Raw genomic sequence first — 14822 nt, 5'->3', positions numbered from 1 at the left:
CCCAACAGAGCGTGCTTTTCAATTACCAAATACAAAACTGAATGCAGAACAACCCACAAACAGGCAGCAACTGAAGGTGGCTACTTCAATTTATTTCCAGCTTCTGAAAATGGAGGAATATTTAAAAATAGTTGCAATTCCTAAATAGACAATGCAACACTTTTGCTAAATCCTTTGAATTAAAGTTGAAAGTTGGTATATCTTAAATGTTGGACTTCAAATCCACTATAATGGTGTTGAGAAGCAAAATTGCAATAAAAGGTCACTGTCCAAAAACCTCACTGTACCCTTCTTTAAGTAAAATTTGTGAAAAACTGTTATCTGCGTAAATAAACATAGTCTACCTCATTTAGGGAGTTACAAATATATTACAGATTATTATAGTCAACTAAAACTAAACCAAAAACTGAAAGTGTGAATATATTAAACTAAATTAAAAAAAAATCTAAACTAGACTATATTAAAAAAAAAAAAAAATTACTTTGTACTTACAATCTAACTAAAATAAAAATATACAATTCATCAACACAAGGTACCTGAAGATCCTTTGGTGCATTTGTTTATCAAAACTGGGACAAGGAAATTGTGAGTGAAGCCTTTGTCCCTGTTAAAAGGTGTTATGGACTTCTTAAATCCTTTCCCTGACAAATACCTCACTGTACCATCAGTCCTGCCTCTAAACACTTTGCCATGGCAAGATTTAAGACACACAAGACACTGAATAGCTTTGTCTTTGATATCTGTACTGTACATATTTATTATAAAATGCTGCAGTACTTTAGCTTATGTTAAAACAAGCTATTTATTGATTAGCAAGCCATGCTAGGCTAAAGGATACTGCTATTCAAAACTAGCAAATTAGCATGTTAACGCTACACTCTGCTCGATAGCTAAAACAACAGACAAATATTTTCATCACATTAACTTCATTGTACCTCTCTCTCTGTTATCTTTTCCCCCTCTTCTTTTCTTTTTGTCTTCTTCTGTTTTGGCAGTTTTGACATTGTCATAATGCTTTCAGGGGTCACAAAACTCAATACCCCATTATTATATTAAAACTAAACCAAAAACTGAAAGTGTGAATGACTATTATAATAAAATGAATTAGGAATAAATAAATAAATAGATGCAGACTATATAACGTAATTAAATTTTATTATCTAAAAAAATACAATTCCAGAGAGCAGGTTTAGTCTAATAATATTATTATTACTGTACAGTTAAATAATGTGGGATTATTTTTCCAGATTAATGGTTAATAGTATTTATAGTGAAAGTCACACCTTTTTTTCCTTCCCTCGCTTGTGCTGCCCCCTGGTGGGCTGACTTTGCATACCATGGTTAAAAACTGTCTCTGACACTAATATAAATCACAATAAAGCTAAACGTTTCCAAAGAGTAAATACTAAACTAAAACAAACAACCTCAGTCTAAACTAAAAACAGAAAAAAATATATAAGAACAGAAAAAAATTACAGACTATGATAGCTGCAGTAGAGAGACAGGAAAGACTTTTAGTGTGAAAAACAGCCACACTGTCTCAGCAGGTCATGACCCTGGCCCTCATGTTATGATTGTCTTATCTCAAAGGTAAGATGCACTTTTGGTTTCAGTTAACCACAAGGTGCAGCAGTTGTGGAGCTATAGATGCGTTGGTGACTCATAGGTAACCCAGTCAAGTGTTTCTAACGGTTATTCACCAAGCTGTGAAAAAAGTTATTTACATCCAGGAATTACAAGCTACTTCTTCCTCTCACACACTAAATGTGCTCTCTCAGCTCATTGCTTTAAACAGCTAATGAACAAGGACACAACTCTAGCTCATGGACACCTGCACCCCACACACTCACTCACGCTTAGCCATGCCATATGGAGCCAAACAGCATCAAGTGTCATACCTGCACCACTCAGCACACACCCAGCCAACAGTACCTTTGTTTCTGTTTCTGCACCACGATATCATCCCACCATCTCTCCTCTCCTGCTCAGGTAATTTCAAAGCAGAATGTCTCCATCCATGACACACTCGATGAGACATCTTTAAGGCATCTTGAAGTACAACCCTGTCAACTCACAGCCCCCCTCTCTCTTTCTAGTATAAAGCATCCACTCAGTCCTCGTCTCCTAGACTGAAGAGATGCTTGTGAATTTTTAATGGCCCTATTATGCTTGTGTGTGCGCGAGTGAATGGGGTCCATTGGCTGGGAGTCCACACTTTCTGAAAGACAAATGGTCAGCTTGCTTTGGAGCGTTGGATACAGCTATACAAACAATTCGGCTGCAAGGAGGCAGTATGGGAGGGGGAGCTCAGAGGGGACATCCCCATCAGCTACTGTGCACCTGAAGGATTCATGTGACAAAAACATTTTAAAGTCACAGCTGGCCTTTTGTGATAGTCTTTATCACTGTTAGTTAGACCTTTGTAGGATTCCCATTTATTTGGGACCACCACTACGCCTTTCTACTTAAAAGGGAGTTGCCTGTGGCTTTAGTGCAAATCTAATTTGACACATACGAAGGGAAAAGACTTGCCTTTTCTCACCCTTGACCTTAAGCTTATGATGATGTAGGCATGCAGTTTGGTTCATACATTTTTGGACAATGACAATTTTTGTTATTTTGGCCTACTTCTCGACTTTTCAAAGAAGAGCTTTGAAGAAATGTGGAGAACTATTCCTGAAGACTGAGGTGGTCACATCAAATACTGACTTTCAAGTTTGTTAGAATCGTTGAAACACTGTTTTTGCCCTATATACTCCATTTACACTTATGTGTGTGCATAAATTACTGCAGCCATTTTACCCAGAAAATATGAAACTATTCAAAAAATAAAGGGTGGTTCGAGGTTTTTGGATAGTACTATTGCTTGCTACATAGCTTGAATTGCTTAATAATGCACTTAAACTGAAAACTATTAATTCTTTAAAAATAAATGGTATGAAGTCCAAAACACAATCATAATTACAACAGAAATATGAGTAAAAGCAGAAAGTAGAATAAAATAGAACCGCTAGTGCTGCTACAAGTTTGTTTACTCGGCTTATAAATTCAAAGGCATCATTGCTCTGACAATGGAAAAAGTTCACATGGCAAAACAAATTCATTAAAAATAATTGCATGTTCACATAATGAACTTTTGAGCCTCATTCTGCTGGATGGTCTCTTCCTGCTAAAAGGGAGTTCTTCCTTCCCACCACAGCTGAATGTCACTCATTAGGATTTTCTGATTGTTGGCGTTCTCTTTACAAATCACCTTGAGACGACTTTTGTGGTGAACCTGTGCTATACAAATACAATTTAACTGGATTATTATTGCTATAAATAACCAAATTCAAAGTCAGACAATAAAATGCCAAAAAGTAATCTTTACTTTGACAAAAGAAGTGTAACAAAAAAAAAAATAAAAAAATAAAAAAAATAATAATAATAATAATAAAGGACACAAAAACATACATGTTTGCATGCGCCTCAATCTAAGATTGAGATAAGGCTACAAATAAAACACACATAAAAAGACTGGAAATGTTGTATGGACTTTATTCTATCCATGTTCTCTCTGAATCAATGCATCTTGTGTTCTCTTTATCTTAATCAAAAGGTAAAATGCACCATTTTCTGTCCTTATCCAATTCTTGTAAGGTCTTTGATTCACTGCCTCTCTTAATTTCCATATACAAAATAAGGATGGTGGGTATTATTTTGTTTTTATTCTCTACTATACAGTTTATTTTTTCCTCCTCTCCTGGCGAGTTCCTCCTCTGTCCAAACAGAAGCTTTTCTTCTTCTTTTCTTTTACTTCTTAACAATTTGGATGACATCCTCGTGCTCCATGATGTGCGTTAGGCCCACTCTCTGAGGGCTGTACTTGGTACTGGTTCCCTAAAAGACCGAGAGACAACACATTTTAGTTCCCCTTCAATCAAAGGGCTTCATGTTCAAGTGTAAACTGTATATTTATTTGCCTTCTCTGCTCTATGTTTCAAAATGAGAATTTTGCTTTACATCTCTAGTAGAAAGAAAGTGTCTGTTCTAAATGCCCTGTGACCAGGACGTCAGCAGACTATGTTTACTCTAGTCAAGAGTACAATTGTACAGAGTTAGCTCAAACGGTTCATAGGACAAGCAGAAAATGTGTCTCTGAAGATTGTTGACCCTGGAAACTTGAACTTACCCAAACCAGGGCATATTTGAACTGGCTGGCTAAAGTTCTGTGGATTCGATGACACTGCAAGTATTTAAAGACAAAAATTAGACTGTGCACATACAGTGGGGCAAAAAAGTATTTAGTCAGCCACCGATTGTGCAAGTTCCCCCACCTAAAATGATGACAGAGGTCAGTAATTTGCACCAGAGGTACACTTCAACTGTGAGAGACAGAATGTGAAAAAAAAAAATCCATGAATCCACATGGTAGGATTTGTAAAGAATTTATTCGTAAATCAGGGTGGAAAATAAGTATTTGGTCAATAACAAAAATACAACTCAATACTTTGTAACATAACCTTTGTTGGCAATAACAGAGGTCAAACGTTTACTATAGGTCTTTACCAGGTTTGCACACACAGTAGCTGGTATTTTGGCCCATTCCTCCATGCAGATCTTCTCGAGAGCAGTGATGTTTTGGGGCTGTCGCCGAGCAACACGGACTTTCAACTCCCGCCACAGATTTTCTATGGGGTTGAGGTCTGGAGACTGGCTAGGCCACTCCAGAACTTTCAAATGCTTCTTACGGAGCCACTCCTTTGTTGCCCGGGCGGTGTGTTTTGGATCATTGTCATGTTGGAAGACCCAGCCTCGTTTCATCTTCAAAGTTCTCACTGATGGAAGGAGGTTTTGGCTCAAAATCTCACGATACATGGCCCCATTCATTCTGTCCTTAACACGGATCAGTCGTCCTGTCCCCTTGGCAGAAAAACAGCCCCATAGCATGATGTTTCCACCCCCATGCTTCACAGTAGGTATGGTGTTCTTGGGATGCAACTCAGTATTCTTCTTCCTCCAAACACGACGAGTTGAGTTTATACCAAAAAGTTCTACTTTGGTTTCATCTGACCACATGACATTCTCCCAATCCTCTGCTGTATCATCCATGTGCTCTCTGGCAAACTTCAGACGGGCCTGGACATGCACTGGCTTCAGCAGCGGAACACGTCTGGCACTGCGGGATTTGATTCCCTGCCGTTGTAGTGTGTTAATGATGGTGACCTTTGTTACTTTGGTCCCAGCTCTCTGCAGGTCATTCACCAGGTCCCCCCGTGTGGTTCTGGGATCTTTGCTCACCGTTCTCATGATCATTTTGACCCCACGGGATGAGATTTTGCGTGGAGCCCCAGATCGAGGGAGATTATCAGTGGTCTTGTATGTCTTCCATTTTCTGATGATTGCTCCCACAGTTGATTTTTTCACACCAAGCTGCTTGCCTATTGTAGATTCACTCTTCCCAGTCTGGTGCAGGTCTACAATACTTTTCCTGGTGTCCTTCGAAAGCTCTTTGGTCTTGGCCATAGCGGAGTTTGGAGTCTGACTGTTTGAGGCTGTGGACAGGTGTCTTTTATACAGATGATGAGTTCAAACGGGTGCCATTCATACAGGTAACGAGTGGGGGACAGAAAAGCTTCTTACAGAAGACGTTACAGGTCTGTGAGAGCCAGAGATTTTCCTTGTTTGAGGTGACCAAATACTTATTTTCCACCCTAATTTACGAATAAATTCTTTACAAATCCTACCATGTGAATTCATGGATTTTTTTTTCACATTCTGTCTCTCACAGTTGAAGTGTACCTCTGGTGCAAATTACTGACCTCTGTCATCATTTTAAGTGGGGGAACTTGCACAATCGGTGGCTGACTAAATACTTTTTTGCCCCACTGTACACATAGTTTGCTTCTAACTTATTATGCGTGTAAAAGCATCTGACTTGAAAATGCGCTTTCCTTACCACATGTTCTACACTTGCTCCTCTTCTCATGATGATGGCATCATTAAAGTCAGGGCGCTCTAACAGAGAAAGCAGAAAAGGGTAAATTAATTTAGATCTAGTGTATATTCATCCATGTAAGACAAAAGTCTCACAAATGACTAAGAGAAAAATACATGTGTGCACATGTGGATACCTCCTCTTTTCTTTGTATAAATGCAGATCAGAGCCAGATATTCCCACAACCTTTCCAGAAGGTAATCCAGATTCAGCTTCATCCCACAACTGAAACATACAGTCAGAAAAATAGGATACTTTTACCTCCTTCATACAAACAGAAAAGGTGTGAAGTGACTGCTCTCATTTGAGAAAAAAAAAAAAAACAAAACTCTGTGAATCCCTCCAACCTTCTAATTAAGCTGAAAATGGGACCAAAGAGGCAAAATAAAGGAATTCCTTCTGTGCTGCTGCAACTACACGAGCATGAGTGAATCACAATTATAAGTTGCATTGTTTTACTTAAGCCAGCAGGTTTTATGTGTCTGTTTCTTGTATTTTAAAAGTGACTAAAGAAACTGGACTGTGCACATACAAAGTTTTTATATAATATAAAAATGTCATATCGCAATATCAGTGCTATAGCAACGTCATGTGTTTAGATTCCCAGGCATGTCCCCCATGATTACAATTACTTAGTAATAAGGCACTTAAAGGGAGCTATTTCAGAGACCTTCAACTAGTCAAAATACTTTTTAAAGGTAAACAAAGGAGACGACGAGTGCCACTGGAGCCCACACAAGCTTAGCTTCATGTGGGTAGAAGTTACTAACACAACTTAAGCTGCTTTAGAGTTCACATTTGCATCATGCTTTATATTATATTACATTATATCCATTATATCATGGATATAATGCTGCTGCTGGCACTCAAATTAGGTGGTGTCATCAGTGGCAGCTCACTGGAAAAGGAGGATGGAAAATATCCTTCATTTAATGACACGAACAAACACTGGTTCCTGCAAACATCAATAAAACGTTGCATTTTTTTTCCCCCTTCATTGTCGGAAATTGTGAGCGTTATTGCAAAGTTTCTTAAAATATCATGATTTGATTTGGACTCTACTCTGGAGCCAGTTAGCTAACTTACATTGATTGATTGATTGATTGGCAATTTATTTCAACATGTGAACAACAACATTATGGTGTTTATTTCTTGTGAACCTGTGGAAAGATATCTGACCTGATGACAACACTGTGAGGTCTGCGTGCTAGGCGGTCCACTTCCTCAATGGAGATTTGATCCACCTTATTGTACACCTGTGAACACACACACACACACACACACACACACAAAGTCAAAGTTCAAGAGATTTGCCCAATATCTCAAAATTATTTCCCTTTTGTTATGAGTCAAAAAACAGAAAATCATCTCAAATCTCTCTAAAATGACAAGGAAGCTTCTAAATAAGTCCAAGGCTTTAACTGACTCACATATAGACAAGGCATGTAAACTCTGTTCCCAACAATGACGTCAATGAACTCGTCTGGTGTGCAATCCTCCCTGAAGAGAACCTCTGCATTAAAGATTTCTGAGGAGCAGAATTAAAGGAATAACCAGACACTTCTGCAGCCTACTCACAAATTATGTCACAGAAATGCTAACTGGGCTAAATGTACATCAAAGAGATCAACGAAGGATACTATATTCATGAAGTATGAGCTGAACGAGCTTCTCCGAGCACTGGGTGAGAGGAACTGTGGAGTTGAAGGAGAGGCCGCCACCTTTCTTGGGCTACAGGGGAAGAAAAAAAAGCACATTTGCGCTGAAATTAATGTTTGTTTTCCAGCTTCAAAAATACCAGTGATACATAACGTGGTCATTTGTGGTATATCGTGATGTCTGTAGCTAAAAGCAGAATCGCACATCACAAAGAATCACTTAGAGGAAAACATCAAATCACTGCTTTGTGCATATAGGGTATTATTAGTATAGTTATTCAGACTTTTGCAGAGGAGAGACAGTGGCTATACTGGACAAAGGATGCTGAATATGGAGCTGCAAGGCAGGAGGCAAAGAGGAAAACCTGAGAGGAGACTCAAGTGAAGGAGGACATGTAGAGAGTTGGTATGACAGAGGAGGATGCTAAAGACAGGGTTAGATGGAGGCAGATGATCTGCTGTGAACTCCAAAAGGACCAGCTGTACAATAATAAAAAGATTATTATAGTTAAAGTATAGTTAGAGTTATTCGGTGTTAATAATATCTCAGTTCAATTAGGTAACTCAAAGATAACTCTGCCGTCCAGGATGTTTGATATTTGCACCGTCTCAGACAGTCAACTCTATTTATTTAATGTGCACCATGAAAGATTAACTCCGGTAACTCAAACTGGCAGGAATTCAGAACAGATGTATTGATAAAAATATAAATATCTGCAAATGTTTAGTGTATTGATAATGTATTGCAAGAGTCAGGGAAAGAGCAGACTGCTGTGTTGATATTTTGCTAAACCCCTTCAGTAGTTATTGCCACCATCAAATCAACATTTACATATAGAGAACAAACAGCCAAATGGCTGTTAGTGGATGCTGTTTACAATCTTCTTATTTCAGTTATTCCAACTGTGAGACAAAAAAAAGACAAATATACACACTGTACCTTGAAATAAATATTGGGTTTTGTTCTGTTGAGTCTGATGCCCACTGACTCCAACTCCTTTTCTAGAAGTGCCCTAAAAACAAACAAAAAACCAAACAAAGAATATGTTTGGATAAGAATTCTAAATAAACACTTGTGTGTCCCTGAAACTCCATCCAAGCTCTCCAAACTCACAAACCTCTGAACATCTCCTTTGGTGGCATCCAACATCATGACGACAACATCTGCCGTCCTGGCAACAGCGATCACCTGTCGACCTCTACCCTTGCCTATAAGAAGTATAAAAGTTAGAGATCAGCTTAACACAACAACTACAAATTAAGGTCTTTTATTCATGTTTTTTTCCACAGTTTTTAGAAGCACTTACTTCCACAGGTATGATTTGGTTTTCCCTTTCCCCACAATATTAAACACAGCAACAAATACATGTAAAATCATATTCATCTGTTTATAAATAATTCTAACCACAACTATAAAAACCACACCCTTATACCTAAATATTAAAGTCTCTGTACACTTTAAATTTAAAGCGACAAAATATAAAAATATAAATCCTAAGTGTACCTTGAGCAGCACCCTCAATGATTCCCGGCAGATCTAGCAGCTGGATGTTGGCCCCTTTATACTGAGGGAAAACAGAGTAGAAGAGTTTCAAGATACAGCGCTTAACACACTGTATGTGTCAAAATATTTTTAATGTAGATGTGTGTACCTCTATGACACCAGGTATGCAGGTGAGGGTTGTAAACTCATAGGAAGCAGCTTCACTTTCCGTTGATGTCATCAAGCTAAGGAAGGTGGACTGCAGAACACAGCAGAGAATGAAAGTGTCAACGTTAGTCAAAGATGGTGTTTTAGTATGTTACGCAGCCTTTTGACATGTTTGTAGTGTTACAAAAGGCAAAGTGAGTCCTTCTCTCTCACATGAAACACTGTGTACTCCAGAGTTCTTCTGTTACTTGCTTCAGCCACCAAAATGCGCCAAGCCTTACACGTGAATTATACTTCTGCATCAGATCTATGCCATAAAAGAAACCCCATTCTAACCCTATGCTGCAACCTTCTACATAACCTGATGTTCACCTGCAGGGGCAGCAGGTGACCCTGACACCCTCCTCCAGCTTATCTAAGGAAACACTGAGGCCTTCCCAAGCCACCTGAAAGATGGGCCTCAGACCTCCTCCCATGCCTGAAACACATCACCTACGTATGGTCCAGGAGGCAACCCAGTCAGATGCCTGAACCATCTGTCCAGAGCTTGTGGCCACAGTGGAGGATCAGAACACGAGCTGGTAAATCAACAGCTTTACTTTCACGATCAGCTCTCTCTTCACCACAACCGACTACCAGTCTGTTATAGTACTGATGCAGCACCAATTAAACTGTCAATCTCTCGCCCCACTATTCCCTTACTTATTAGCAAGACCCTGAAATTCCCACTTGTCCCAGCTTTGGAGTGAGCACTCCACATTTTTCTGGTAGAGAACCATGGCCTTGGACCTGGAAATGCTAATTCTTTTTTCCATCGCCTTGTACTCGGCTGCAAAGCTCCCTAAACAAGCTCGAGGTTGCTGCTCAATGAAGCCAAAGAATATCATCATCCAGCAGAGACGAGATTCTGAGACCACCAACTAGCTATGCCTATGAATTCTGTCCATATAAATCACAAAGACTCCCCTTAACACTAATTTAAACAACAAATAAGAGTTATGGCATGCAACTAAATTTTATTTTGGCCTCAGCTTTGTCATAAGGGCTAAGCAATCAGAACAAACTGGACTGAAGGGTTTTTTAAAGAGACAGGACTTAAAGCTAAGCCCTTCAGAGGGTGACAAGAGGTGTTGCTACAAAGTACAAGCAAACATTAATGCTCAAAATTACCCTTTTTAAAGCCTTTAAAAGTTATTCCAGAAAAAATTCCAAAATAAATTAGGATCCAGCAAATGATCAGAATAAGGCATGCTTCAAGGAAACCTGAACATACTAAAATTTACCCTGCTTTCTCGTGGTAGGATTATGGAAAAATAAAGACATTATTAGAGGAAGACAAGCACAAACTCCTTTATCTTCTACGTCCAGACCAGGAAACACAACCCACCGTCCACCATGTTGACATACCTTACCCACAGAGGGGAAACCGATGAGAGCGACACGGGCATCTCCTGATTTCATGACATCGAACCCCTCCCCTTTGGCCCCTGCTGACTTGGAGGGCTCCAGAAGTTGAGCTCTGTATTTGGCTAGCTTGGCTTTGAGCAAACCCAGATGGTACTCAGTGGCTGGAAGTAAGAGTGAATGGAAAGGGGGGATAATGGAGCTGTTAATGCTGCAATTAAAATAACAACAATACAGTTGTTTTTAGATTGTACTTAACATATGCATAAACAAAATGTGGAAATAAGACTAAATATTGATTCGTCTTGAGGTATAATGCAACACTCATAGCTGACAAACACACACAGCTGGGTACAAGTTGGTCCATTGTGGCGCTAACAGTTAGCGCTGCGACTTCTCCCTCTCACCTTTGTTTTTCTGTGTTCGAGAAATTTCTTTCTCTATTTCCGCGATTTTCTCCAGGATTCCCATGGCTGAAGTTCAGACAGGTGTCAACGCTTACACTGTTAAAAAAATCAGCAAATAAAAAAAAAAAAAGAAACGTGTCACTCCAGAGTTGTTAGCTTTGTTAGCCGCCCGGCTAACCGGGCAACTAGTAACACTTTAACAGTTGAGAAACAAAAACAGAGAGTGAGGATATGATAAAGCAAGCGAGCACCCGAATACAACACGGGTAATGTCAACAGCTTAAATTATTGAAATACTGTAGAAAATTACACTTTAGCAGAGGATACACTCAACAGCATGCACAGTTAACCGACATCACCAACCGGAACACCGTCCGTTCCAGTGAAATGTCCGGGAGGAAACAAGAAAACTCGGGGAAACTTTTACCGCGTGTGTCGATGTCGTTACATCAGTCGGGGAAGTGACCGCTTGTGACCATGACACTGTCGCCACGGTAGAGGAAATATTAAAGAGCAATTACCCGTCCACTAAGAGGCATTTGCATTTTAAACAGCTATACGTCCATGCCTGTCAAGTGTTCAGTTAGCGGTATTAGCTTATACGTAAAGTAAGCATGGCTGCGCCCACGGGACCGAGAGGATCACAGGTGCCCTCTGCGTTTGAAGGATTCCCCTTTCCAATGGCTAGCAGACCACCGGAGGACAGCTCCGGTAAAGAGCAGGAGCAGACCGGGGATGTGAAAAAGAAGCCATGCAGGGCTTGTACGGACTTTAAATCGTGGATAAAGATGCAGAAGAAGCAGGCGACAACTGCTAGTGGTGGTACCGCACAGGTGACACAATGGAGTCAGGCTGGAAACTTGACAAATTACTTCGACGGTGTAAAGTTTATGATGTCGTAACATTGTGATTCACTGTTTTAAGATTTGGTTGTGATGGCAGCCAGCAAACTGGAGAGATATCAATATGTATTTGTGATAACCAAACAACCATAAATCATTCATTCAGACGGGGCAGCAGGCCACTAGTCTCTCTTGAATTCATCAGGTGACTGTCTGTGTTGATCCTGCAGGAGACAAAAGCTGCAGATTCAGAGCCACAAGATCCCCAGTGTCCGCTGGACAGGGAAGAGCTGGGCCGCAGCACTTGGTCCTTTCTGCACACTATGGCCGCGTATTACCCGGATCATCCATCTACCACTCAGCAGCAAGAGATGGGGCAGTTCATCAACATTTTCTCCAAGTTCTTCCCATGTGATGAATGTGCACAAGACCTCAGGGACAGGTCAGAACCACACGAGTGCTGCCAGATTTAATGTACAGGGCTGAAAGTCACATATCGGCACTTGCGCACATCTTCACACATAAAGGATCTTAGAAATGATTTGGCATATTTTACTCTTTTATTTACCACCCTCACACTTTCAGATGCTTTAGGATGAAATGCCACGATCACCAAACCACATTTCCTCTCCACAGATTGAAAACCAATCAGCCAGACACTAGCAGCCGCCACGCTCTTTCTCAGTGGTTCTGTCGTCTTCACAACAACATCAACGTCAGGTTGGGGAAGCCTGAGTTTGACTGTTCCCGTGTGGATGAGAGGTGGAGAGATGGATGGAAAGATGGCTCCTGTGATTGAGTGATTGTGCTGAGAGAGATTTGAAGACTCGAGTAAACCCCGTCGTCGGTATAAAACACCACTAAACTGAGCTCATGTTTGAGTGTTGGGTTTTTCTGGTTTTGTTTTAATATAGTATAATTAATCTATTAATAAAATTAAAGATTACATAATAGTTTTCCTCAGTGTTTCTTGAGTTCAGATCCTTTCAGTTCAGTTTTATTTGTAAAGCACTGAAACATAAAAACAGTTTTCTGCAATATTATAGAGAGAAACTCAAAACACTAAACTCAAGATTCTGGGTTATATTATAATCCTCTCCTTGTTGGAAGTGCTTAACCAGGTATGACTCTCACTTGACCATTAGAGCAAAGACACCTGTGTATTGGTTCGTTATCACCAACCTTCAGTGCTGTGGAAACATATCGAGTCATCATTTCTTTATATTTTGCTTCCCAAGAGCCAGATTTTCTTGTAATTTTTCAAAGTGGTCCTAAGCAATAGTTCTCCAGGCTTTCTGAAAGTCTTTCAAAGTTTATCTTTGGACATCCAAAGTAAAGCTGGGAATGTCCTTCAAGAAACCTGGAGAACTATTAATGAAGACTACTCAAAGCAGGGGTGGGGAACTCCAGGCCTCAAGGGTCGGTGTCCTGCAGGTTTTAGATCTCACCCTGGGTTAACACACCTGAATCACATGATTAGTTCATTACCAGGCCTCTGGAGAACTTCAAGACATGTTGAGGAGGTAATTTAGCCATTTAAATTGTCTGTGTTGGATCAAGGATACATCTAAAACCTTCAGGACACTGGACCTTGAGGCCTGGAGTTCCCCCACCCCTTACCCACAGAAAAGACAAGAAAGCTGCCTAAGAGAGTTCAGACTGTGTTGAAGAATAAAGGCAGTCATAGGAAATATTAACTTTCATTTTGTCTTGTATACTATATTTTCATGTATTTTTGCATGTTTCAGTATATCACTGCACCTATTTCCCATTTTCCCAGCAAAATATAGAGAAATGAAGAGTCAAGACTTTTGTTAAAGTACTGTAAATTTTGGACCAGTAAAATTTCTAAATTTCTGTCATTTCATTTTTTACTATACACTATGCAGTGTTTTGTCTGCTGGTCTGACAAAGTAATCACTCAACAGAAATCACTAGACTGTGTAAACGTGTGACAGAAATGTGTCTGTTTTCCAGAGGGAATAAAACATGTCTAATCAAAATGATTGCATTTGTGAAAATTTAAGCACACTGACTCAAAAGACTACATAAAAGCTCTTATTTTGAAGAGTTCTTATATTTGTTTTACTGATCATATAATTTTTTCTCTATTTATGCCATATTCTCCTGCCATATCTTGTCTAGAATTATTTCCTTTATAACCCTAGTGTCATCACACATTCATTTTATTTCCTCAAACATAGACTATTAAACTACAAAAAACATTAGTGACTTCTAGTGGTGTCAGCCATAAATGCACCTCATTGTATAAATCAACACATCTACTGCTTCAGTGGCCTTTCTCAGAACACTTTACATAAAACAATTCACTGAATATTAAAAATGGCACATTTGTTTTTCTCCAGGTGTAATAATATAATATTTTTTAGTATTCACAATGCACTGGTTGTACAGCCAAGTTGCATTTATTTAATTTATGTAGTATTTATTGAATCACAAACCACGTGTCCTCAGGCAGTGTACATAAATTTACCAGGAATGACTTGTAAACCTGTGCTGGGATTTTTAGTAAGGCTGATAATGTTGATTTTTATGGTTCAGTCATCATTGAGGATTCATGAATGAATAAATATCCCATGATGAGACACTTGTGACTATACTTTCTGTGGTATTTGGCATTCCTGTACCATCATAAGACTTTTCTTTATTCCATATTTCATAATCGCAGAGTGTTTGTGACTGGGGCACGCACAGTCTCACCCACTGTATTGTTTATAGCCTGCTTAGCTGGATGCTAACTTATATGAAACTCTTGGAATAGTTGTAAACCTGTAGATTTAGATGGTGCTCAGGACAACAAAGACATATGCTCAGGGTTAGGAGATTTAAGCAAAGTTTACTAGTAATTCAAAACAGTAATTT

At 39.4% G+C, this 14822-nt stretch overlaps 2 protein-coding genes across 4 annotated transcripts; one reads left to right on the top strand and one right to left on the bottom strand.

Annotated features, from left to right (window-relative positions):
• Positions 1-3521: 3521 nt before the first annotated feature.
• Positions 3522-13295, bottom strand: drg2 (developmentally regulated GTP binding protein 2). Of its 3 annotated transcripts, none has more exons than XM_004575827.6 (14): positions 13122-13295; positions 11098-11193; positions 10694-10854; positions 9288-9377; positions 9140-9200; positions 8754-8844; positions 8576-8648; positions 7618-7708; positions 7408-7505; positions 7157-7233; positions 6114-6202; positions 5939-5997; positions 4172-4225; positions 3522-3879 (listed from the first exon to the last, which is right to left on the bottom strand). In XM_004575827.6, exons 2-14 carry the CDS (start codon positions 11159-11161, stop codon positions 3793-3795), a joined length of 1095 nt encoding a protein of 364 aa, XP_004575884.1. In that variant the 5' UTR covers positions 11162-11193; positions 13122-13295; the 3' UTR covers positions 3522-3792. The 3 variants fall into 3 exon arrangements, with proteins under 3 accessions (XP_004575884.1, XP_004575883.1, XP_004575881.1); XM_004575826.2 differs by lacking the exon at positions 13122-13295 and adding an exon at positions 11525-11661; XM_004575824.4 differs by lacking the exon at positions 13122-13295 and adding an exon at positions 11408-11530.
• On the top strand, positions 11712-12892 carry gfer (growth factor, augmenter of liver regeneration (ERV1 homolog, S. cerevisiae)). Its single transcript, XM_004575823.4, has 3 exons — positions 11712-11930; positions 12170-12381; positions 12576-12892. The coding sequence occupies exons 1-3, from the start codon at positions 11712-11714 to the stop codon at positions 12736-12738; spliced, it is 594 nt and encodes a 197-aa protein (XP_004575880.1). The 3' UTR covers positions 12739-12892.
• Positions 13296-14822: the final 1527 nt, after the last annotated feature.

The sequence above is a fragment of the Maylandia zebra genome, linkage group LG4 (assembly GCF_041146795.1).
Source record: "Maylandia zebra isolate NMK-2024a linkage group LG4, Mzebra_GT3a, whole genome shotgun sequence".
NCBI classification, from domain to species: Eukaryota; Metazoa; Chordata; class Actinopteri; order Cichliformes; family Cichlidae; genus Maylandia; species Maylandia zebra.
This window is presented reverse-complemented; position numbering and strand designations above follow the sequence as displayed.

Excerpts from the sequence above, each read along its gene's own strand:
- drg2 (XM_004575827.6), bottom strand. The coding sequence starts at position 11,161 with ATGGGAATCCTGGAGAAAATCGCGGAAATAGAGAAAGAAATTTCTCGA. Across the intron at positions 10,855-11,097 it reads TCGAACACAGAAAAACAAAG|CCACTGAGTACCATCTGGGT; the intron begins GTGAGAGGGAGA and ends TCTTACTTCCAG. Across the intron at positions 4,226-5,938 it reads GAGCAAGTGTAGAACATGTG|TGTCATCGAATCCACAGAAC; the intron begins GTAAGGAAAGCG and ends AAATACTTGCAG.
- gfer (XM_004575823.4), top strand. The coding sequence starts at position 11,712 with ATGGCTGCGCCCACGGGACCGAGAGGATCACAGGTGCCCTCTGCGTTT. Across the intron at positions 11,931-12,169 it reads CTAGTGGTGGTACCGCACAG|GAGACAAAAGCTGCAGATTC; the intron begins GTGACACAATGG and ends TTGATCCTGCAG. Across the intron at positions 12,382-12,575 it reads GCACAAGACCTCAGGGACAG|ATTGAAAACCAATCAGCCAG; the intron begins GTCAGAACCACA and ends TCCTCTCCACAG.